Below are 26348 nucleotides of genomic sequence, written 5' to 3' on the forward strand. Positions count from 1 at the left end.
AGTTCCGATCTGAGAATGTAAACAATACCCGCTCCCTGCCTAATGTTCATTAAGCCAAATACTTGGCCTCATTCAGACCACAAAAGACTTTATTCTTGGTCTGAGAGGGCGAGATGTCTGAGCTGTCAGTAGAAGAGTGCCATGTAGAGCCATAACTGTGAGGTCTAGAAAGAAAGCGTTGAATTCAGTCAAAAAGAATTCAAGTTTCTTTTGGGTATACAGCAAGCACAATAAAAGTTAACTAATGAGGAGGGTCACTGAGTGCTGTGTTTATGCTCCATTTCTTTCTCTGGAGCTGGTAACGTGGGTGAGATCTGTCTAGAAATGTCATTAGACTGGACATTTACGATATGTACACCTTTCTCTGTATGTATAAGACACTTAAATAAAAAACTTTAAAATGTCATGATCAAAAAAGACAAAGGAAAAGGAATTTCCTCAGATTAAAGGAGACTGAAAAGACATGAACATGAAATGCAGTGTGTGATCCTAAAACCAACACTTGCCTGGGAAACAAGAGGTGAAACTGGCATTGTTGGGGCAACAGATGATGTTTAAATATGGACTGAGGGTGACCTCATAGATCGATGTTAACTTTGTTTTTTGGAAACTGGACTGGGGTTATGCGAGAGAATGTCTTTGTTCTTAGGAGAGAGAGAAAATGAGTGTTACTGAGAGAGAGAACAGTGAGGGAGAGAAGGATAAAGCAAAGAGATACAGTTGGTGGATCTGGTAAAGCGTGTACAGGTGTTCTTTTCACTATTTCTGTAATTTTGAAATTGTGCCAAAATAAAGTTACAAAAGGGAGAGTAGTTTTAAAATAAAATTAACTGTTCTTGAAATGAATGACCAGCCCAACTAGGTGGTACATAGTCACTCCAACAAATTGGGTGTTTTGAGCAATGGAAAGTCATGTGGCAAGGTCTCTCTCAGCATTCAGAGTCACTGGCACAATTACCCCTCAAATGGAGGTTGGGAAAGCTTGACAGTTCCCTAGGCGGACATGATTTTCAACACAGTCTGACATAGTCTGATAGACTAAACCTTTTTTTTTTTTTTTTTTGACGTTAATTCACTTGTGATTTTTACTGCGATGCTGAATATCTTATCTGGAGGTGGTCCTTAATGGTGCATGGTATATTTTATTGATGTTTCTTTTATTCTGGTGTTTATCTTCCTCGTGATTATATCTGTTGTTACTCTCTGTCTCCTTCAAAATGCTATTCTCTTGTGAGACTAGACAGTGCTTGGAGGCTTAATGAGGCTTCTATATTGTTTGCTGATTTATTGGGTTCTCAGATAGCATGGGGGTGGGGAGAGAAAGGAGATGTGAAGAGGTAGCGTGCTCCAGGATCAACTAAACAGTTTGTATCAAGTTCATTTTTTATGTGTGTAGAATTCTCAAAGAGCGACCTTCAGTTACAGTGGAACCCGTACGGGAGAAACACACTAGTCTTTTTCTAATTCCTCCTATTACTTCTCTCTCATAATTTCTGAAGTATCATTATGAGATCCATGCATCACGCTAGAGGGTAGAATTCCAATCTGTCTGTGGAGCTTGGCATAAAAGTCAGGGTCCCATCTCTTCTGCTCTGAGCTCCAAATTGAAGTTTTAGTCTTTCCTTGCCATCAGGCTTTGAGATTCAAATGCTTTCCTATTGTTCCTTTTGGCACTTCCTAAAGGCAAGGGGTGAGTTGTACTTGCCTTAAGTAAGAATATTTTTCGACCTATTGCATAGGTAAGTCAGTTTCCTTCCCATCCTTGGAAAATTTTCCCATCACCAAAAAAAAAAAAAAAAAAGAAGAAGAAGAAAGAAAAGAAAAATTGTCTTTCTCTAAGAGAAACTAAAAACACTGCATGTGCTCACTAAAATTAGGTCATAATGACAGAGGACATGGTATTGCATTTACCTTATATTTTGCTCTTGATTCTTTAAACGAACACACACTCGCATGCGTGTACACAGTCCTTCATTTCTAAAATAAAATTCTGTAAAAAAAAAAAACTCCTGTATCTCAGGTTCTGTCTAACCTCTGCATTTTTCTTTCCTAAAAGCTATGATGCCTTGGTTTTCGATGCTAACAAATGTTATATGACAGGTTCCCCGATTTACTGCTCTGCACCCTTTTTAATTATGGATGTATGAAGGAAAATTTCACTGAGGAAAACAATAAATCACCAGTGAAATTATTTGTTAGTTGAATGAGCTGAATAAACAGTTGGCTTCAGGGCAAAGATTCGTCTGGCATCTTTTAAGTCATTCCCCATTTTCCCTCTCAATTTCTACACAAAAGCAGGACTGGGCCTGCAGGAATCAGCTGGGAACGTAGATGTTGCTGCTTAAGTGAGGGAAAAGTAAACACTTGATCCACAGATGTCTTCAGTGTTGAATAAAATAATTTTTGCCAACTTTTAGTAATAATGACAGCATTCAGAAACAGTTGAGCACGCGTGGTATACATATGCCATTTCATTTAATTCAAACAATTCTGTTTACCTACACCCTCATTAACTTCTTTAAGCTAGAAAGGGGCAGGCCCAGAATTCAAACCAGTTTCTGACTCCAAATCATGAGCTTCTCAGCCATCAGGTGTCCACAAATTTCCTCAAAGATAACCACACTTCCTCCAAGAAGTCCTCATGTATTATTTAAGCTTTAAAAAAGACGGAGGCCAAGTTAAGGACTGAAACCCTGGTTCATGTTACTTTCTATCTTTACCATGCTCTTTTACTCTGTTTAGGTGATGGAGAAAACAGTTTCCAGTTTCTCTGGTAGAAAATGGAATTTCAAACAGAGTATGCACATAAGAGGCTGAGATGAGAATCACAGAAAAATGTGCCATCACTGGACTTCCTTCTGGGAGGTGAAAGAAGAATAATAAGATGGTTAGTTTCAATTTGAAAGCATGGAATGTGTCAGGAATGATAACTAGTTATTGCTATTTTTATAATAAATGTCTCCCTCAGAGTCACAAGCAGACATCGAACATTGGATGCTTCCACGTAGGAATTAGTTTAGCACCCATCCTTGATGTCCCTGTTGAACTTGTCCAAAAAGTTATCAAGAATCATGGCCACTTTGAACGCATTCATACAAATAGTGCTGACAGTTTTCAAGCTAGGACAAATGTCTCAGCTTTGGACTTCCTCTCACACCAGCAAATCGGCTGCCTGTAGCAAATCCCATAAATATCTCAGCTGGAAACTTTGTTTAAAGCTATTTAAATGGTCCCTGGAGCTCCCAACTTTGGAAACGTATTTGAGTCTGGTATTCAGATATTCATGTTAGAATTGCCAAGCATCTCTGTGGCTCCTATTGTATCATTAAGCTTCAGATTCCTGGTCCATATATTGATTAGATATTGCTTTATGTCGGACATTATGAACTTGTGTGGAGACAACTGCTCTTGATTTAGTATTTCAGACTAGTGACTCAAGTCTGCATTTCTTATGTGTATTTTCTATTGACCTCCATACAACACCAGGTGCAGGTTCCAAAGGGCTTCACTAGAACTTCTCCAGGAGAACCAAGATGGGAATCAAAGGGTCTTGGAAGGTGGAAGACAGCCACAGAGCTCTTTGGAGGCCATTTTGTTTATGGTTTCATGTTATGGTTCGTGTGGTTATGGCTTCATGAAAGATGAGCGACTCCTTCCTACCTATTACAAATGCATAAAAATTGTGACTACGGGCAGAAAAACAAAAAGCTCCCCTTCAGGTAGCAGCACAACTAAGTTGTGTGTTGTGGTCTATAGTCTGTTGCTTTTGGCACTGACTACTTAGTGGCTCTGATGCACAACCATCTCCAGAGATTGAAAAAAGTGTAAAGAACATAAAATCTTGATGGTGTCAATAAGAAATCAGACACATACCTCAACAGGAAAATGGACAAAGTAGAGGTGAACATGAACTTCCCAGATACACACCCATGCACATATTTGTAACTAGATGAAAAGATGTTTGACCTCACTATTAATCAAATAAATACAACTTTAGAAAATGATGGGATGGATTTTTTTTTTTTATTAAATTAGCAACTGGACCAGGATTTTTAGTAAGTGTAATATCTAATGCTGGGAAAAGTCTAGGAAATTCAGCACTCTCATGTAGTGACAGGAGAGTATATGCTGAAATACACCTTTTTTGAAGAGCGATTCAACCATATGTTCACAACCTTGAATCACTCAACTTACAGGACATTTTCCTGAGGTCATTATCAGAGATGGGTGTGAAATGGGCATGGTACTCAGTCTATCTCTTTTTCTTTACTGTAAAAACCAAGAAACTCAACATCCATCAGGGATGGAAAGCGTAAATAACCAGTAGTGAATCCATACATTCAACTGCATATAGTCCTTCAAATAGTATTTCAGAAGAATATTAAGGCATGTGAGAAAATATAAATGCCATTATACATATATATGCACTTCCACAAAAAATACTGTAAGTTATTACTAGGATTATAGTTTTCTTCTTTATGTTTTTCTCTTAATTCCTTTCTGAACTTACCTAACTTAAAAAAGTGAACACAGAGTGCTTTGTAGTGTGTATAATTATACATATATTAAGATACATACATATTTAGATATCTGTATCTATTTCTATATCTTTACTGGGAATCCTGCCCTTTTCTGATGTCACTAAGTTAATTACACCCACCCACAAATCCTATAGGAAATGGACATGGTAAGGCATGTTCTGTTTTATCAGAACGTTCACACTTATCACAGTGCAATAGATAAGGTGCTCTGACAAAAGTCCTGGTTAAGATTGTTTAAAGTGTGGCACTCTTCCTTTTTTGGTGAGGCAACTTCAAAACGGAGTGGGCAAACTCAATGATACATAAGTCTGAAAGTGTGTCAGCCCAGAGCTGGGTGGGGCCTGAAAAAGATGTCACATTTGTCACAGTAGCTGCCACCTCATTTGGAAAGCCCACAAAATCCTAACAGTGTCCTCAAGTAGTCTTAGATGTTTCCACTGTGTCTACAGGGGAAGGGGCTGGTCTGAAATCCTTTGGTGAAAGGGACTGTTTGTTAACTCCAATAGACAATTATGAAGGGCAATTAAAAATTCAAATTATGTTAATAGGCCAGAGAAAAATGACTGTTTGCAGAAATCAGTGGCAATTACCAGACATAATGGTTCTCAATTAGGCTGGAGGGGATTTTCAGTCATTCATAATTCACTATCTTAAATGTATCATAAAAAAGTAATTGTTACTTGTTAATAAAACTTACTTAAAAACAACGTAGCTATCTTGTGTAGAAAGTAACTCTTCTCTCTCTCCCTCCTCAGTTGTTTTAAAAGGTATAGTCCCAATTTGAAAATGTGGTGCAGGCTGGTTTGAAACAAAATCAAACAATGCAAATGGGTTTAAAATAAAAAAGCTGTTTCTAGCCCTCTACTTTGAGCTTCCCAGGGGTAACCATTGTTTTATCAATTCAGGGAGTATTCTTTCTCCCAACCACTTCCCTGCTCCCATTAAAAGGGGGGGAGGAGGTGGGGAGACTGTCCAAGGAATATGTCATATTGATATTTTTAGTCAATTAAAGGTGAAAACATAAAAACATTATCTTGCTGCTTCTGTCGTGTTTGTTTTTCTCCCAAGGTTTTTGATTTTTTTATTTTTATATTCATATGCAGCTTCCATTACCCCTAGGAATACAGTCAGCATTCACGCATGTCCTTACAATTCTATTCTGAGGTAATGCAGTGTGCTGTATAAATTGCACTGTTCATGGGATGTGATTCAAGGACTCTGACCAGTTGGTTCTAAGCTTTATTTCTGGTGCTTCAGAGAGAACCAAAGAGGGCTACAAGAAGCAAGAAACAAGGAGAAAGGAGTCAGGGAAGGACTCTTAAATAACCCAAGGATTCAAGGCATGGATTTTTCTCTTGCTGGGTACCAGCAGAGAATGCCTGTTTTGTCTACTCTTACGGATCACGCTGAAAAAATGACAATTGCGTCCTTAATTTTCTTGCCCAATCAGGAAAACTTAATACAACCTTAAGATCTAAATTGTAGTTCTGCATCCAACAGAAAGAAGGAAGCAAAGATAAGAATGAGCTCTTTCGGTCCCCATGCAATCATAGTCTCACTGTGCTGAGACACAGTTCAGCAATATTTCCAGAAACTTCTCTAAAAGGAAGCTCTAGGCTACTCTGACCCAGGACCTTTAGAGACATGACCTTATTTAATTTTTCATCATTATCCTATGAAGGGGGCATTTTTATAACCCAATCTTACAGCTGAGGGCACTGAGTGCTCAGAGTAACACTGAGTAACTGGCAGTACTAGCATTTGAACCCAGATATTTCTTGATCTGAAGCCTACATGCATTACCCTCCAACATATGGCTTCTTGGCTGAAATGGTACAGACATACACAACTGTGGGATGTCACAGTTTATGACTGCTAAGCTATGACTATGCTATATTTTTCTTTCTTTCAGGGAAATGATGCTACTCACTACACTGATCAGTGAACATCTTAGGGATATTTAAGACCACAGAATCAGCTTCACATACATAAATGATCCCAATTTTGAACATTTTTTCAGAAAGTATTTGGAGCAATGTCAACTGCATGAGTTTACTTTGAAAATAGCTACCAGTACAGAAACAAAGTATCTATAACCTGTCCTTCTTGGTCTTGGGTCTTACAAGTGGGTGAACCCTCAGTGGGAGCAGAAGAATCTCCACAAAGAGTCCTTCCAACATACATTTCGTAACAAGATCGACACATGGTTGGCTTCTGGCTGTCATTCACATCATAGTGTCATTCACTTCTCGGGTGTTTGCCCTTCCAACACCTTTAGAGTGGTAGACGGAAAACACTTGGTACTCTCTCTCACATACCCTATTTCATGTTTTTTCAAACATTGCTCACACTGGTACATTTTTGCTAATTTACCTATTCATATCTTCCTCTGCTTCCAGGGACATCAGCTCCATGAAAGCAAGGTCCTTGTCTGATGTGTTTACCACTGCATCCCTATCCCTAACTCAGCGCCTAGCATATAAATATTTGTTCACTAACGAAGACATGTTTATACAATTAAGTATTTGTTGTCATCAACAGTCAGGTATGGGCTTCTAGGAATGGACTTTCATCTGCAAGAATCCTAGGAAATAAGAGCAATCAGGTCCTAAGAAAATTTTACCTGGGGTTGGTGACAGTCATGGATACTGAACAACTGACCTAATGACAAGGATTTAGAAAGGAGAAACCACAAGGTCTCTTTGCCCTCCCCCTTACTGAGGATGACTAGAGACCTCGGTATCTGAAAGCTGCAAAAATGAAGGGTCAACATTTCTTCAGTCGGTGCTAGACTGCTGGCCCACGTGGATGGTATGTTTTCAGTGAGATGGCAGCTCTATTCTCTGAAGTAGAACACTCTTCTCTTCACTAGCAATATTTCCCACTGTCAACTCAAGGCTGCTGATTAGGTAAAGACTATGATAATATTTGGGTCAACCAATCAATAGGAAGAGATGAGCTTTGAAAGAGAACTTTGGAAATGCTACTGTGACTTTCTTTACTAGAATTTGTTTCTGGATGGGATCTGATTGCAAACACTCCATTCTTCTGGACTCATCTAGTTAACCTTTTGTGCGTGTTTCTGCATTCTTCTTGATTAACAAGAGGGACAAAGTTGTCACTATTGAAGGATATACTTCTGGCTGAGTTTCAAGTCCTTTGACCAAAATATTCTATCATTTGTTTGAATTGTTTTTACTTTCCTTCTACAAATGCTTTGCACCTGATTTATAAGGTAAATGCAATTGATTCTATTTTTATATTTTTAAAAAAAGTTTCAATGATATTTGCAGATTAAAACAAATTGTTTAAATGTATTAGAAAGTAATAAATGCTTAATGAACTTTTCAAATAAGGATGCGTGCAAAGAGGGGAGAAGTCTTCTCTCTCATTCTCCACCCTCATGCTTCACCTCTTCCTCCTAGTAAACCCATTCTCTAGATGGAACTATTCTGAATGGTTTCTTATGTGCCCAGTGGTACATCAGTAGAAGCGTAACAATGGTTATCCAGAAACAAAAAGCTCTGGTTTGCAGCACTTGCTGATTTGTGTGGAGAAACTATTCTCCCCATCTACAAATTCAAGCTAAGGATATGATGGAATTGGGCAAAGGTATTGTACAATCGGTTCTCTAAGACCACACGACTTGTCTGTACCACACCACCATGTGTTCCCTTCAGATTATCTGTTTCTCTTCCTCCCTTTTTCTTCCTTACTTCTCTTTTGCTCTTTCCTTCCTTCCCATTTGCTCTTTCCTTCCTTCCTTCTGTCCTTACATCTATACATGTACATAAACAGACATGTGAATCTGTATCGTACATGAACATTGTGGATTTTGTTCTGCAACTTTCACTTTTTCATGTGGTATATGGTAGCTCTGCATTTTGAACATTTCTTGATGCTCCTTGTGACTGGAAACCCTGTGCCAGCTCAAGAGCAAAGCTGAGCATCATTTGATCTACGCGGACCAGCCTGTGAGCATGCGTGTGTGCCCACACACTCACTCTAGTCTATCTATTGTAAAAGGGGGTAATTCATCATCGGGCAGCAGGTCCTGCTCAGATGGTTTATTGTCCTGACCTCATTAAAAGCATGGAATCCACGCAGTGCCGTAAATCTATGCCTCTAAATACTTTCCTCTTTAAATTTTTAATACTGCACACATGAAGGGAAAGGTTAAAGCCAATTAAAAGAGATACAAATACCATTATTACAGCCCTGACAAACAGTTAGTTATTGGATTTGGTCGTTTCAGTTTAGAAAGCCATTATTTGTGTTCCTGAATGAATTAGTAATCAAGCTGTTTATTGACTTGTCTCATCTCCGAGATGCTAAATATTTTTTTTTGGTCCATTCTCTCTCTCAATTGGCATCATTCCTACACACATAAAAATTACAGACAACTTAAGGTCTAAGTGCAAACAATAACCGCACAGCTGCATGTAGAAATTCACATATGGACAGAGCCATCATTTGCACTGTGGTCCAGAAAGGAGAGGCACTTGATTCATTCTTATGCAGCAAATAGTTGTTATTGTCGTTGCTGTTGTTCCCCCTCCCATTAAAGCTATTATAGGATACTGACAAATACTAAAAGCATTTAGAGCTGAAAGAACGCTGGGAAAATTGCCGTAAAAGGATTGACAAATGATGATCTTTCTGTCCGCAAGGTTCTTATTTCCTGTGCAAAATGGACCAAGAAAATAAAGAAAAAGACAGAATCATTAATGTAGGAACTTGGTCTTGTTTTCTGACATGAATTCATGTTTTCCATTGCATTTAGCCAAAAACGTGACTCTGTTTATGACGAGGCTGTAACATTGTCACTGTTTTAGGCTTTCCTGAGTGCCCCCTTCTCTCCTGACCCTCTCTTCACTCTTCTGGGAACATAATTTAGGTTCTCTGGGATCTGAGATCACCTAAGGGTATTTAAGAGTATATCTGAATTTTGACCACCTTGTTAATATAATTGTCCAGCCACAGGTCAAGGATATCTTGTGAGTAACAATGCTGACCACAATGCAAGATTGGCTTCAGAATAAAGGCACACCCACAGACTCACATCCAAAAGAACTTATAAGACTCTTAATTCTAGAAGTGGCCTATCATTTTTTTTTAGTATCCTGCCTATAAAAAGTCAAAGTCAGACTTTGAAAAAAAAAAAAAAAGAGGAAAGCTTACAGAACGTTACAGAGCTCAAATTTCAAAGGAGATATCAAAACACACACGTTCATAAGGAAAATCACAACACACACACACACACACACACACACACACACACACACAGAGAGAGAGAGAGAGAGAGAGAGAGAGAGAGAGAGAGAGAGAGAGAAGTGAAACATATTCCAATTAAGAGGATGTAAACCTAAAACCGAAAGGTTTTTTTCTATAGTCTTTCTTCTGGAAGGGCTAGAAGACTGTGCTCAAAGTGTGTTCCCTGGACTGGCAGCATGACCACTGTCAGAAAACTTGTTAGAAATGCAAACTGGGGGACCCACCCCAGACACACTAAATTAGAAATTTGGGTTAGGGCCCAACAATGTGTTTGAACAAGCCCTCTGGAGGATTGTGACACCCAGTAAAGTTTGAGAGTCTTTGTTCTACAGAATATACTTTTTTTTTTAAGTTTATTTTTTGGGAGGGGAGGGGCAGAAAGAGGGAGAGAGAGAGAGAGTGCCAAGTAGGCTTTGAGTTGTCAGCACAGAGCCTGACCTGGGGCTCAATCTCACCAACTTTGAGATCATCACCTGAGCCTAAACCAAGAGTCTGAGGCTTAACCGACGGAGCCACCCAGGCGCCCCTACAGAATACACTGTCCATACTTAGCTGGTTCTCAAAGTCTGTCCTTGCAGTTAGCCATAATCTTTTAAACATGAGCTAACCACTCTCTTCTTTGTTTGCATACCATGCACCACAACACTCACCCTGATTTGTTCACATATCCTGCTCTCCTACTAGACTGTAAGCTACTTGAGGGTAGAGGCTTTATCTGATTCACTTTTTTATTCTCAGTGTCCAGCCAGGGGCCTGGGCCAAAGCAGGTACTTAGGAAATTAATTATAAGATAAAAAGACTAGAAAAGCACAATGAAGAAACACTTAGAGGTGTATAAATCCATTAAAGTTCTTAACTCTAACTCAGTATACCTTTCCTTTAAAAAACAAAGGAAAAAATGGTCAAAGGATCATTCTCAAGCTTCTTAAAAAAATTTAATGGTTATTTATTTGTGAAAGAGAGGCAGAGGGTGAGTGGGGGAGGGGCAGAGACAGAGGGAGACACAGAATCCAAAGCAAGCTCCAGGCTTCCAGATGTTAGCACAGAGCCCGGCGCGGGGCTCGAACTAGTGAACTGTGGTATCATGACCTGAGCTGAAGTTGGACACATAACTGATGGTGCCACCCAGGCGCCCCCATTCTTAAACAACTTGTAATCGGTTCACTATTCACTCTCTTGAGGAAAGCGGGAAATACCTGAACACACCTCATACTAATCGCCTCTTATGAAGTGTGCTAACAATCCAGTTGGTTCTGAATATTCCTATAAGGGTTTCATGTTCAGACAGGACCCATCTGCCCATTTGACAACAGACATTCTCAAACTGAAAATAAACTGAAAATAAACAGAATACAGGCTATAATAAAAACCACAAGAACAGCCCAATGGATTAAGGATGTCAAACTCCTTGGAATTTCCTCACTATGTAGGAGGAAAGAGGGCAGTTCTTGGAAAGAGGAGATATCCTGAAACCATTCCAATGAGATCTCCACAAGGAGTTCAAAGACCTACAGGTGGAGTCCCTAGCCCTTTGTAGCTATGAGTGACACTCTGAAGATTTCTTGCTTACCCTTTATTTTCTACTATGAGATTTATCTTGGCTTTACATCTAAGCTGTGAAGGTCTACTATATGCAAACTTGCTCTACCTGCCTTTGTGTCACTCTGATATCAGATAAGCTAGGTTCTAATCCAGGCTCTAATACTTTCTGGTTTCTTAACTTTTCTAAGCCTCAGTATCCTCACTATAAAATGGGAATAGTTGTAATAACGGAGGATTAAGTAAAAACTATTTACACACACACACACACACACACACACACACACACACACACACGTGCGCGCGCGCGCGCGCAAAGGTAGCCAGGTGTCTGATATAGTAAGAACTTACTACTACGACTACAATTAACTAATATCATATGTTCTTAAACTAGAATCCATGGGCCTATAGAGATTTATGAAATGGACAAACTAATGTCCATAAACTCCCTGAAATAATCTGTAAAATGTTTCACGTTTGTATATATTCTTTTTCTCTGGGCATACAGTCCAAAACTTTAATCAGATTCTCAATGTGGCCCATGGCTCATAAGTGGTAAAGAACCATGGTGTTGGGGATTTTAGTAGTCAGAGCGTGTCCTCAGCAAGCTGGCAAACCAGGAAAATAAGGCAGTTTCTCTAAGGCTCGTGTCTCACTCTGAGCATGATGTGTAGTTCTGGGACCTCCATTTTTAATTCCACACGACGTATGTTTGTTTATTTTCCTTCTTCCACCTCGAAACAGGAAATAGTATTTCAAATGCATTCCACCACAAGGATACTCAGACAGTTAATTTTCACCTCGAACACCCCCAAGATTTAAAAAAGTAAGAGAGCTTCAATCTACTGCTCCCAACCTGCCAAGCACAATGTTCTTAGCAGCAGCAAAAGTCAGTCTGAAAAAGCTCCTCTGTTTTTGATGGCTTTCTTTTGATGCTGTCAGCCTGGGTGACTGAATGAGCAAGGCAGAGGGGCAGAAACAACACTGGACCATGTGCTGAGAGCACTCAGGCATGTTCTTGAACACTGTCTTAACCAGCTCCCCTACTTTGACCAAGTGGCTTCTACTCCAAGGTTCTTGGAGTCTTTATTGTCTGGTATGAGTTACACTGGATCCTAATTTCCCAACATTTTATGTACAAGGACCCAGATTTAATATAGAAATTATTATGCTACAATGCCATTTTTTAAATCAATTGACTTAAAAAATACACAAAAGAGTTAGCCCCACTCTTTGAAAATTAAAAAAAGAAGATATTTTTCATCTGTCTATCCAGAGAGATGAAAAATGTAATTTGTTCTGGCTACAGACAGTCAATGGTGAGCATAGGAGTTCAAGGACCCATTAAACAAGTATTTATTCAGTATTTATTAAATGTCAGTTACTTTAATATGGCTGAGGGTAGAGCATCAAACAAAAGCGGTTGCTGCCTTCATGGACATGATAGCAGTGACAGAGAAGGGAAATGACAACTAAAAATACATAGACGTATAATTGTGTCAAATTGGGCTAATACACAAAGGGTTACCTGGACAATGAAAGAGAAAAAAGGATGTGGGGAAGATTTTAGATAAAGGTGTCAGGGCCAGCAACTTAGCTGAGGTCTGAGAGATGGTGGTAGCTGACCCTTCAAGAGGCAGAACTTTGTGGTGAAGAGAGGATCACCTCAGATCAGCAAGGCCTAGGGCAAGGCACTTAATATCTCTCTGACTCATTTCCCCATTGGTAAAATGGGGATGATAATGGGACCTAGTCCATTAGGTTGCTACAAGGATTAAATTAGCTAATAATTAAAATTTGTTTAGGACAAAACCAGGCAATGTACCAATGGGTTGTTGCAAAATAAGTATCATGGACAGGTAAAAGCATGTGCTAAGACCCTGAGGTGGAAAAGAGCTGGGTAGGGTGTGGCCCTTGGGTGGAGCATCAGTGAGAAGGTGGAGAAGCAGCAGGGAAGGGGGAAGTTGAATCCCAAGTTCAATGGGAAGAGAGTAGAGAGTTTTGTCATGTTCCCAGGGAAAACCTGAAGTTCATTCTTCAAAGTTAAAAAATTATTGTGTCTGATTAACTTTTTGTATAGCAGATGATTCTATAATAGAGGCCCTCAAAGGGAACAGTTTCTTTAGGTAAGAAGTTTTAAATAAAGAACCCCTGTTTCATTCATGCTCATTAAACTATTTTCCCCCCACCTAGATACCTGTAATAATAAATATAATTTAATGACTTAGGTTCCTTGAGCTGCAGGTGTTGGAATATTGTATTTATTAACATATTTTAAGCCCTTTAAAAAGACTGCATTAATTCCTATGATAATTTAGTACCCATAATACATTCTCTGTTCTGAATAGATGTTAATCACCACAGAATGACTGATGTGACCGCGTACGAGCTAAGCCATGCTCTAACTAGTAGCTAGGCACTTTTAAATTCAATATTGTTACCGAAACTGTTGATTAAAATTTAGTTGCAATAATTGTGGAGGACTCAAACCAAGGCCGAACAATTGGATTCTCTGCCACTGAAGATGAATGAGATATTTCTGTTTGTGTTTCTAGTAATACTGCCCTTGGAAAAAAAAGTTTGGCTAATTCCAGTTACTCTGAACCACTGGGGTTTGTTAGCACTCTGATTAAAAGATCAGTAGGACGGTACTTCAGAGAAACATACACTAACCCCAAAACCAGCCTCGAGGCAGAGAGCAGGAATGCCCCCTTCTGGGTTGAGGATGGAAGGGGAGGGTCAATAATTGTGTGCCAATTTCCCCCTGGTGGGGTGAAGCATGCTCTGGCCTCTGCCACAACCCTGGTACCCCAACAACCCCAACTGAAATTATTTTGGAAACAGAAGGAAAAACCCTATCATGAAATTTGGACCAAGGAAATGAAATGATCAAGTTGAAAACAAAGGAAAGAACAAATTGCATGTGCCAGGTTCTAAGATAAGGGCTCTCCCATGTATTATGTAACCACATAACCACCCTGTCAGGGAGGTACTACGGTGATTTCTCATTTACCTGGAGTTCAGAGAACCTAAGTAACTCACTCAGAATCACACAGCTAGTAAGTGGCAGGGTGCCCAAGTCTGTGCTCTTACCTTTTGGCCACAGTGCCTCTATAATTGATCAATCAGTAATTCAATTAATCATCCATGTAAGGAAGGACATTGAGAAGAATAATGAAATACATCATACAGTATTAGGTGTCAGAAACACTCTTATTTAAAACAAAAACCTAACAACTTTTCCCTTCTGGCTTAAAGGTTGGTGATGGGAAATAGTATTACTTGTATCTGTAGGGAAATCAATCTCTATATGATTGTCTTCCTTCAGCAGAGTGTGTTGGGACAGAATCAAAGAATATATTGGCTTCTGTCCACCAGCATGCTCACAAAGGCACTGGCTTTGGGGGCAGAGGTGGAGAGGGCTGAACTGCTCTGCATAAATACAATGAGAGAAACACTTGAATTTCTGGCTTGTTTGGAAGAGAAAGATTCAGCAGGGAACTTGGCAGGGATCTGGGGCCCCAAGTGGATAGATCTTTACTGACTTTGCTTCCTTGAACAGCAGAGACTGTGTAAGAAATAAAGAGACCATCAGATATTTCAAGTTCTTTTTACTGCTGGCATATGAAACTCTTCCTTTTTCTCCAACATTCAGGGGAGTCTGCTTGGCATAGAGCTTTTGGGTGGGTGATTTCATTTGCTAGTTTGTGATTTGTTGTCTTCACATCCTGAGGGAAAGGGGCTGAGCCCCTGCAACTTGATCCGTGTGGAGAGAAAGGAACAGCACTAGGTTTGCTGGACTGTTAGACCATCAGACCTGAGAGCTCTGGGGCAGCCTCATGAAGTAAAGGTGAGCCTCAGCACAGGAGCCCCCCAGACACACACAAGTTGTGGCTGGTTTGTGGAACAGGGGTTTAAGTAGATATCTTGGCCACAATTTTTTTTCTTTGTCCACATTAACATTATTCCCACAGGGGTGCCTGGGTGGCTCAGTCGCTTGAGCACCGACTCTTCCTTTCAGCTCAAGTCATGATCTCCCAGTTTCATGAGTTCTAGCCCTGCATCTGGCTCTGCACTGGCTGCCTAGAGCCTGTTTGGGATTCCCTCTCTCCCCCACTCTCTCTCTGCCCCTCCCCTGCTCACGCTGTCTCTATCTCTCTCAAGATAAATAAATAAACAGAAAAATTAAAAAAAATATTCCCACAGAGTTGAGAAATATTAGCATCTTCAGACAGATAAGTTAGGGCAGTGAGCTCAGTCACTTCAGCAAATGGAAAATGCCTGGCAGTCTTACTCAAAAGTGGTGAGACAGTCAGGGCCCAATCCCAGGGTTCCCACTGCCTGCCTGGAGCTTAACTCACAAGGAAATGCTGACAATTCAGGAGGGCAGAGCCCACAGGAAGGGGTGGATCCCTCTGACAAATCTTTCCTGGGTGGTGTTGCCTACAGACTGCTCTGGTGTAGCAGCAGCCCTTCCTGACCTAGGACTAGGTGAGAGGTGAGTGGTGGCAGAGCAAAGAAGGTCTAAAAGGTTATTGCCAGGCTCCCTTCCACCATCCCAAGTCAACACTAAGTGGAGTCTGTGTTCTCCAAAGGTATGCCTGTGGAACTCCGTAGGGCTTTCAAAGAGAAGGGGAAGCATATCTGCTGTTACTATAGGGTAGACCGTTAAATGACTGGTGAGGAAATTAAAAAATTAAGAGCAAGGAAAAAAGACCCCCAAATCATGTACTGCATTGGCTAGGCAAAAAGGCATTCATTAGCTGTGACAGACTAATTGTGTGTGTCTTTACTGAGTCGGTGTTTCAACCTGCATTTCTGCATCTACCTCCAGAAGCTGTGACTATATGAAAGAATCCAAACACACCCACCATTGTATAAACACACACACACACACACACACACACACACACACACACACACACATCCAGATGTAAACAAATATATGTATTTAATACCTCTTCCCAAAAGCAGATTTTCAAGTGAGTGTACTTGAAAATTGGAAAATTTGGGGGAAATTTTCTCTCCAAAGACAGTCCATCCTTATGTAAAAGCTCCTCCAAAATCTTTTCTGATTTGAAGTTAGCCAGAGGAAGAAATCCCTTTACAGGGACCTGCTATCCATTTGCAAAGGTTGCAAGCTAGCAGCCCCCAGGCTCCATCTGGGACCTTCACATTTAATTGTTTGGTCCACACAGTGGCAGCCAGCACAATGTTTTCTCTAAGTCGAATTAGACATGGAAATTGGAGCTCTCACATAAACCCATGCCCTGTTTTTTTGTTGTTGTTGTGTTTTTTTTTCCGATGCCTGACCCTTGCCATCCATTTAGCCATGAATTGCCTGGCTGCCTTAGACTTCTGATAGGGTGGTGCAGATTGAAAGTATGGAAAGCCATTCACTGAGGAGGCTGTGTTAATCATTCTACTACAATCCTTTGCCTTCCTTGTGAACTAGCCTTCCTGGACTCAGCACCTGAAGTTCCCTGATCTGTCAACCATTTTTCTAGGTCCAGAAGGCTCTGTGCTCTGTCTTCTAGGGGAAACTTCCAGGTTCCTCTTTTGACCAAAAGCCTCAATGAAGCCTTTCCTGACCTGCTGTCTGAGACTAGCTGCCCATTCCTCAGCACCCACCTGGTACCTGCAGCCATGGACAGGTTTTCCTTCCTCAGTCCCCACAGCACCCAAGACTATGCTTTACACATTTTTGTTAGCAGAAGTTCCCCATTAGACAGGGCTCCTTCAAGATGAGAACCATGTCTCATTTGCTTTTTTTTCCAGGGCCTGTCAGAGTGCCAGACACATAGAGGGGGTGCTCCAGAGAAGCCTTCTGAAATTAAGAGAGTTGATTGTCAACCTCCATCATTTCTGAGCCACCCACAGGTCAGGTTGGTGGTTAGAGAGGGGTCACAGAGACAGCAGGCTGATTCTCCACCCCCCACCTCCACCAAAGAAAATAGGGCTCTCTAGAAGTCCAGGCCACTCTTTTGCACCACCCCCCCATTCCAGAATGCAACCTATAGGAGAGTTAAAAAATATTCAACTAAATAAAGTATCAGCTGCAACTTAGGATTGAGTTAAAACATTTTTTTTAAAGGTTAAAAAAGCTACTTGCTCTTCAGGTCAGTAACTGTCATAACGATTTTTCTCTTGCCATATGCTCCTCTGAATTGCATTAATATGACATCTCTCTCTCTGAAGCATCTGGTCTCAGCCACTTCAAGGCACATGAGGAAGCTGCACATTCAGACTGAGTATATAATAACACAGAGAGGTATTTGCACGCCTGCCATCACAAAATACTATGTTGTGTTTCATACAGCATTCCAGAGATGGTGCAGGAGATAGTTCAAATGAATCGAGGCCGAATCTGGGGAACTTTTGTTTGCCTGTGTATTTTGTGTGTGTGTCTATAAATGCATGTGTCCACATATGTATACGTTTAATGAATTGGCAATCACCTGCATTGCTCAAACATAATTTCTTATTTCCTGTCAAAAAGATCTGAACATTTTAAGCATCAGATGAAAAGAGTCCCACCAATCTGCCAAATATGGACAGAGAGGTCGGGCATATCTATATTTCAGCACTGTGAAATACAAAAAGGGAAAATTTTCCATCGCAAGCCAAAAGCAAAGTAGCACTATTGCACAACATCCAACCACATTTTCCAGTCTAAGAAAAAAACCTGGCGAGCGATGCAGGCTTCTCCTCCTCAGTGGTAATGATCTTTGTCACACTGATAGATTTACTTAAAATTTTCCAAATATCTCACCCCACTTTCTTAAATAGTTCATTAAAAAATCCAAATGGGTTTAATCAAGTTGACCACACAACACATGGTTCCAACATCCATTCTTTTCTTGTCCTGAAGATCCTGGTGCTTATTTTGTCAGAAGCACAAAAAGTAGAAATGCAATTCCGTTTGTGCTGATGCTAAATGTTAATAGATTTGCCTAAATGCCTGATAATAGTCCCCCTAAAATTAGCTAGACTAGTAGTGCATGCCTAATGTGCTGTTGTTTTTGTTGTTTTACTTGCTTTTTGCTTCTCCTGCTTTTATCAGAGGGAAAAAAGACCCCTAGAAAAAAGTCTACATCCTCGGTTGTGAAACATTTCCAGTGTCATATGTGAATTCTGCAGAAAGAACATATATTCTGAAACTATCCCACACTTCTGACATTCTGTCATGAAGGTGACAAATCCTAGTGCTCTAATGTTTCATTAAATTAAACATGAAATGTTTAATGTTTTGTTAAATTAAACATGAAGCCGTGACTTTGCACCCGAGAACCACAGCCTTCTATCAATTCCTCACATTCCTCCAGGTCACTTCTTAGGTTATAAAAACTGAGTTTTGTTTATTAGAAGCATTTTATCTCTCTCTCAGTTAAAATGTACTTTCTTCTAATGCACTTAGAAATAAAAACTAACAGGCAACCCGTTTTGGGGGGGCACTTAAATTATTTCTAAACTCAGTCCTACAGAAAACAGCTGGCAGACGACCCTGTAGCTAATTGTCTATTATAACTTTTTTCAAGCATTTGCAACCATGACTGAGAAGCTTCCAGAGAGCAGAGGTTTAGCATTTTCAATTGGGTCTCAAGCCCATTTCACAGATGGGCATGCTATTGCCCGAAGAATGAAAGGATTGCTAGACAACTGTTGATATAGATCCTTGGACTAAAGAAATCTCAATCCCCTTTTCCTTATCTGTGACAATAGAAATTGACCAGGAAAACAAGGCAAAACAATTCTGGTCTGGGAGTGTATTTGCATAAACAGAGAGAAGGATGCTGGGCTCTAGTGACTGCTGAATACAGGTTTTGATGAAACCCTTCAAAGCAGCAGGTAAACAAAACCTGGGCACTGTAGGGAGATGATGAAATGGAGTGGAGGCAAACAGTAAAATAAAATAAAATAAAATAAAATAAAATAAAAGTGCTTCTTTTTTACCAGTCCAGCCAGTTAAAAGTTCTAGAGTTCTTAGTATCACATCCAGAAGATCATACGACAGACAGAATTTCCAAGTGTAATTTTATAAAAGGCATTAAGATGATACTTTTTTAAATGGAGAACAAAGTCAACACTATTATGTAGCCACCTAAAAGGGACAAAAAAATGCATGTGCTCCATGATGAAAGTGCCTGAATATTTTTACATTTTTCTTGTGATTTAAGTGGGTGAATGAGGCATCCAAATGAAGTCCCCCTAATTGTCACACCAGCCACAGCAGAAAGAACCATCCCTTAAGGGGTAAGCTGCACAGACCCTTCCAGTCATCAATACTCTTTCTGTGTCAACACATAGGTTCTTGTCACTGGCCCAAAACTATCAAACAGCCTGGATTTGCTAACAGGTCCTTGCTTAGAACGCCTGCCTGAGAACCCTTCTCCCAGCTAGTCCCCAACCCATAGGAACATAATTGATACTTACCATTCTGAAGCTTCATGTCTGTGAGGCAGACTAAATAAATTAAACTGATCCTGCTTTAATCTTCTTTTCTAGACCCCAAATGCCTTAATCAAAAGGAAAAACAAAAAAACAAATGTTCCCTGAGGTCCTTCTCTAAATCACCAGAGTATAAAAGCAAGGAATAGCTGTCTTTTTCACTGAGTGCCCAGAACCTGTCCCCTAGCATGAACAACAGAAGATTATTTCTAACACCCTTTTGGTTCCCTCCCCCAGCCATCTTTTCCTTCACTTGTATCGTCTGTGCCCCAGACAAGGCTTGAGTTACACTTTAAATCAAACTCTGGAAGAGACTTCCATTGGAAATTTGGCTTGGCAGACCTCCTGTAAAAATCCCACGTAAAGACACATTTGTTTCCTCCCTGCAAATGAACTGTGGCATTTGTGGTCCCTCTTGTTCTCCCCAGTGCATACTTCGCCTTTAAATGAGCTTAAGCTGCAGGACTTCATTTGGGGTTAGCTGTCCCGCAAAGCTCATTTGGCTCTTACCATTAAGGCAAGAGGCTCTAAAAGGCTAGCAAGATGCTTTTAACAATGTTTGAGGGACCAGTCATATCTTGTTAGCAACAGCTGCACACTTACCCGACTCTCAGGGCCTTGCCGAGCTGTCCTATTCCTTCTGGGATTAGGAAGGCAAAATGAAATTAACCAATCGTTAGCTGGAGCCACCCGAGCTGCACTAGATTCTCATTCTCCAAAAACCAAGTGAAGCAGCTTCCTCCAAAGTTACTCCTTCATCCACTTCTCCTAGCATACACAGCCCGCCAAGGCCCTGGCTGCTGTTTCAAAACGGCTACTCAATAAAAAGATTTTAAAGGCTGTGCCGGGAGCCGGGAGCTTCAGATCCCAGTTTGGCTTTTTCTCCATCAGCATTCCTCAGCAAGCCTGCACAAAGCGAGGTACGCTACATTATTTATGTCAGCTCTAGGCTCTGGAAAACACACACTGGCATCCTGATTACTAAGAATCCTCATGGATACAATTAAACCATTCCCACATATATCCCCCCCCCCCTTCCCAGATTCAACCTCTTTCAGAGGAAACGGAAGCACTTTGATGCGTGTCCCAACTCATCTATTAGGAACCAAGAGAGCATTGAAATATGGCCATGATGGCAAATGAGCCAGGGGGAAAGGACACTTTCCCTGGAGTGAGCAGATGACACTCCAGGGAGGAAAGCTCTGAGAATAGTTTGGAGCATGCCCTGCAAGTGACCGCCCTGGGTTGGAGGTGCTGATATGGAAGCAGCCAAGCTGTGACACTACAAAAAAAAAAAAAAAAAAACATTCTGATGAATTCATGGAAGATTGATTTAGAATGGGCTGTTAAGGGAAGTAAGGCACATTTGGCAACATGACTAACCTTTCAAGCTGGATGTAGAGCAATCACGCTCACCCAACAAATGCTCCTTGGTGCCCCATCCAAGTCAGAGCACTAGATGGGAAGACCACTGATTTCACCAAGTAGAGCAATGACTCTGTCCCCACGTCTCCTCTTCAGCAAAATGAACAATTCTCCAAGTTGCAGTCCACCATTTCCCTTCTTGTCAGTAGCTCGACGACACATTATGAGCTGGGCATATTAGCCACAGGCAGGGAGAACGGTATGCTGGCACAGCAAAGGAAGGATGAGGACAGGAGCTTCCTCCTCTGTAGGAGTAGTGAGAAGGCTATGCAATTCCCCTGTTGTCTAGCTACAAAGTCCCTGCTTGGCAGGCAGAGGTGACTTCACTTTGTGAAAGCCCCAGGCACCCCTTAATGAAACAACCTTTGGCAGGACCTCACAGTGAAGTCAGTTTATCTAGGCAAGAAGTCAGCTTGGGCAAAGTCAGTTGTCTCATCCAAGAACACAGAAAAGCAACCTGCTTCTCTCCAAAGGTGTCCTTTGAATGTGCACTCCTATGTTTGCCAGTTTTTTTTTTTAAAGTGATGGCCACTTCCAATGGCTTAGTCCATCCCAATTCAGACAACTTGGATGGAAAATTGGTGTCTGAGATGGAAAGTATGGTAGAGAACACAATGTAGGTCAGTGGAATAGAGCCCAAAGGGGGCTAATACACCCTTTGATACACAGCAAAGGAAGAAATGGGAAATTTGCTCCAGTATGTGAAGGAGAACATCCCTCAGCAATAAACAGATGATAGGTAGCATAATAGAACACACACATACACACACACACACACACAATCATTCACCAGCCGAGGCACCCAAAGATCTGAGGAATGGAAAAGCAGATACAAATTGCCCTGTTGGAGGATTTCAAGCTGTAGTATTGGCTCCTGAGACCCCAAATCCTGGGTCATCTAGTCCACTGGCCCTTAAGGAGGCCTTGGCCACATGTGGGTACAAGTGTGCTCTCAGCTTAGGTGGTTCCACTCATTCTTGCCACTAAGGAATCCAATGCACGTTGTAATTTTTCCTGGAAAGGACTCAGAAGCAGCTAACTAGAGTGCCAAGAACAGAGATGATTCCTTGGGAGGAAGATGATTCAAGATTATCATTTATTCTTCTAATAACGAAGCAATAATCAACTTAGAGGCTGACCTCAGACTAGAAATCTTAGTAAGGATCCCCTGGGGACCCCTCCTGTGGCCCTCCAGAGCTGCAAGGTGGGAAAAGCCTCAGGTTCTGCCAGTCATCTGTTCACCTGTGGACTGGTACCCACTGTTCAGCCTCCCTGAGCCTCAATTTTCTTAACTGGAAACTATAGATAATGAGACTCACTTCTAAGATTTTGAGGATTCAGTCTGAAATATAAGGTACTTAATTCAGTGCCTGGCATCCTGTGACCTCAGAATTAGCCTTGGTTATTATGCATTTTCAAAAGGTTATCAATTAAAGGGCACAAAACTTACACTGACTGGTTCACAGATTCCTGAGCCCCATCTCAAAGTGGTCCCGGAGCAATCAGATCATTACTGACAATCTGTGTGCAAAACGCCGTACTCATCACTATCATTTGCCTCCAATAAATGTGTTCACAGTAGTTGCCCCAAGACAGAGGTCAAAAAAAACTAACGAGGATATAAAAACAGAGTATTAAGAGGGGATTTATTTTTTAAGGGAATTCCAACATTTTAAAAATCAACTGAACCCTTTTCTGTTGATTAAACTGTAAACTAAACATATTTCAGAATCTTGATATCCAGAAGAAAGTTGCTCTACTCAAGATGGAGAAAAAAAAAAGTGGCCTGAAGTCCCATCCTCCAGAAACCTCTGTCCACTTATTTACATGCCCCCATCCCCCTCACACTACTAGGAACAGAGGTTGACAGACTGTAATCTAATAGAAAACTAGCATCTTAATGCAAAAGGAGAAGGAGGACCAAAGACATTAAGTTACTTCCTCAATTTCATGTCACCTAGTACAGCTTTGCTGGAATGCAGAGGCCTGACTACCTTTCAAATGCTCCCTCATCCCCACACAAGGCTAAAGATAAAACCAGTGGAACTCACGGCCAGTTTCTATTTCACCATCCAACATGTTGGTTTCATCTCAGTTTAGTATTTTGCTTTAATAATGTACATACAGGACCAACACTTCATGATTTTTTTTTCTCCAGAAAGAGATTACTTAAAATTTTAAGTTTTTCAATAAATTAGGTTCCACAAATCTTGCTAAGCCATTTTACTATCTGAGGGTTTTGCTACAAGTTTCTAAATCTTTCAAATGAGAAAAAAAGTTCTTTAAACTTCATAATTTATAAAGGCTACATAGGTTATTAATATCTTCGAAAAATACAGAATTTTGCCCATGTATCTCTTCTCTAATGATATAGTTAGTAAATATGTCTTCCTTCTATATAAACAATCTCAAGAGATCTTGAGCATGCAGTTGTTTTTAAGTAATAATCACTTCTTGCTTATAAAAACAAGAGCTACCAAAATGATACATCTTCAAAATAAATAGGGGCTACCACATTTCACTGATAAAAAATACCCACATGCATTGTGACTATATCCAATGAACAGCTGGACTGCACAGACATTGAGATCCTTTCTCAGAGTTTCAAAGAACTTTTGCTTTCTGTCAAACCACCTTAACAAAAAATGCAGAATGTTGCATCATATGCTGAAGCTATTTTTCTAGTTGAAACATGAATTATGAGTCCTTCTGAAACACATCAGCCAAATCAAGTTGTAACATGGCTGGGCTTTATTCGCTGCACAGATCACCACAGCTAATTCGTTTCTAATGTAAGTCATGTTTTTGCTTCATTAGCTTAACATTTCTCTTATTTTTCCTTCCATGGTACATACTAAAATAACCAGTGTTAAGTTGAACATTTCCCCTCAAACGAGGTATACTTCATTTGAGTGTTAACTCTGACTTTGCTGAGTCATTTGTACTTTTATAATGTGTGGGGTTCGAAGCTAGTTTTAGGACATGGGCTTTTCTTGGTCTCCGTAAATAATATGGAGGTACTCTTGGTGATCTTTAAAATCTGTTTTTGTTTTTTTCCTCCTGTGGAAGCTCAAACTCAATTACTAATGATGAATATCCCTAAATATGTACTGCTGAGACTACCTAAGAGGCCTACGTGTGTCTTGTTGGCAAAATTGACAAATTCTCATTGCTTCCAGAATAACACAAGGAACTGCCTGGGGCACCTACTTCCTGTTTCCATAAGGCAGAACACTTGTTTAAGGCTATCTTCAAAATTGGTGGTTTAAGAAGTTAAAGTGGCAGAAAAGATTCAGAAACTATATAAGCCTCATCTGAGTAACTTAAGTGAAGCAAAAGAAAAGCAGTCATTGTATTCTTTGAGGTTATAGTTAAGCTATTTAGGGATAGGACTTACAACATTTTGCTTGTATACAGAAACTGATTCAGAAAGTTGGTTTATTCTACAACATTCCAAGTATGTGCATGGGCAAGAAGGCAACAACGATTCTGGTACAGAGTCCAAACATGGAGAACAGGGATGGGGTAGAATGTGGGCCCTGTTCCCTGTGTCAGGACCTCTCCAGAATGAGATATCCTATATAAACTTTCCTGGTATCCTTTATGATGATGTGGCTTTATTGTCCTTTTCCAGACTCAGTCACCTGTGAAGGTAAGGTTTCCCTAGTGCTTTAGCAACACCATACATCAAAGGCAAAATCAAAATAGATTATTTACCCTAATGTAGATTCAAAGGGTTTTAATGGGTCTTACATGGTCATTTAATCCAAACCCCTCATAATACAGGTAAGGAGAAACATGAAGGAGAATATGTATTTTCCTCATGTCATTAGGACTATATCATAGGCCCTGTGACATTAGGACTACGGATCTGGGAAGATAACCTTGGCACATCAATTCATGTTTTTTTTTTTTTTAAGTTTATTTACTTATTTTGAGAGAGAGCATGCGAGAGCAAGTAAGCAGGGGAGGAGCAGAGAGGGGGGAGAGCGAAAATCCAAACAGGCTTCACGCTGTCAGTGCAGAGTCTGACTTGGGACGCTATCTCATGACTGTGAGATCATGACCTAAGCCGAAGTTACAGTTAAATGCTTAACCAACTGAGCCACCCATGTGCCCCATAAATTCCTTTTTATATGGATTTATTATTTTCTATTTCTTCTCTTTCTCCTACACCAACCCACCACTTTCCCACACCTGGAAAAAGATCATGGTCAATATTTTTTTATTCTGTGATTTCTGTTTCCAAGGAGGAAGTTTGATTCTGGACACTATTCTAAAGAAGGCTCTGGAGGATTTTCAAATGCCCATTGTGAACAGCACCACAGCTGTGGTAACAGTCATTCCCCCAAAGTGTTCACAGCTGGAAAGCGGCCCCGTATTTTGCCATGTGAATAAAACCCAACCTCTTGGTCAGACAGAACTGGATTTGAATCTCCTTGCTGTTGTAGGTCTCTAACTTAGCTCCACCTTAAATATACCAGGGAGAATAATGGCACCTGGCTCACCTAACTCTTGGAGGTTAATGGGCAGTGGCTGGGTGACACTAAAGACTCTGTAGCTAGGCTCTGCTATCATCATCTTTCTATCATGGGCTCAGACACATCGTAAGAGAGTTACACATTCTCCTCTTGTGCTTACAAGCCCAGGGCAGAGCCCACTTATGGAGGAATCCCTCTCTGAAAGGCGTGTCTCCTCAGTGACCTGCAGTATCCTGTCTTGTATCACTTCATTGTGAGGAGGGTTGATATGACACACCCGATGGAGGCACCATGAACATGCAATTTTCTGCTTAAAACCACAAGGAAAACAGGACTTCAGATAACAGGGAATTGCGATTCAAATCCTGTTGAGCTACAGGGAATCAGTTATGGTCTGTCTCTGCCTGGGGATGCAGGCTCATCGATCCACACTCATCACCACTGGCCTGGGAAGGGCAGCTGGCCCTGACTCTCCTATTAATTAGACAGGTGGGGAATTTCCCGAGATCAGCATTTCCCAAGTGTTAGTCATTTTCCTATTGCCTCCCAGGCTTGTGCACTATCCAGTCCTTCCCTGCAACCACTGCAGCCACCATTCCATCTGATCCTCGGCTCTTTAGTTCACTTAATAAGTCAATCT

At 40.7% G+C, this 26348-nt stretch overlaps 1 protein-coding gene across 15 annotated transcripts in view; it reads right to left on the reverse strand.

Annotated features, from left to right (window-relative positions):
* Positions 1–26348, reverse strand: part of TENM2 (teneurin transmembrane protein 2) — a 1251785-nt gene that overhangs the window by 407859 nt on the left and 817578 nt on the right. The window contains exons 1-2 of one of the 15 annotated variants that reach the window (XM_043596443.1): positions 20406–20719; positions 19788–19870 (exon numbers count right to left, since the gene is read on the reverse strand). The exons of 11 other annotated variants lie outside the window; for them this stretch is intronic. In XM_043596443.1, coding sequence (XP_043452378.1) covers positions 19788–19803 — 16 coding nt within the window. In that variant the 5' untranslated portion in view covers positions 19804–19870; positions 20406–20719. Of the gene's footprint in view, positions 1–19787; positions 19871–20405; positions 20720–21185; positions 21454–26348 lie in introns of those variants that run through there. 3 more of the 15 variants (XM_043596400.1, XM_043596411.1, XM_043596421.1) reach the window with 3 other exon arrangements.

Source organism: Prionailurus bengalensis, chromosome A1, assembly GCF_016509475.1.
Source record: "Prionailurus bengalensis isolate Pbe53 chromosome A1, Fcat_Pben_1.1_paternal_pri, whole genome shotgun sequence".
Taxonomy (NCBI): Eukaryota; Metazoa; Chordata; class Mammalia; order Carnivora; family Felidae; genus Prionailurus; species Prionailurus bengalensis.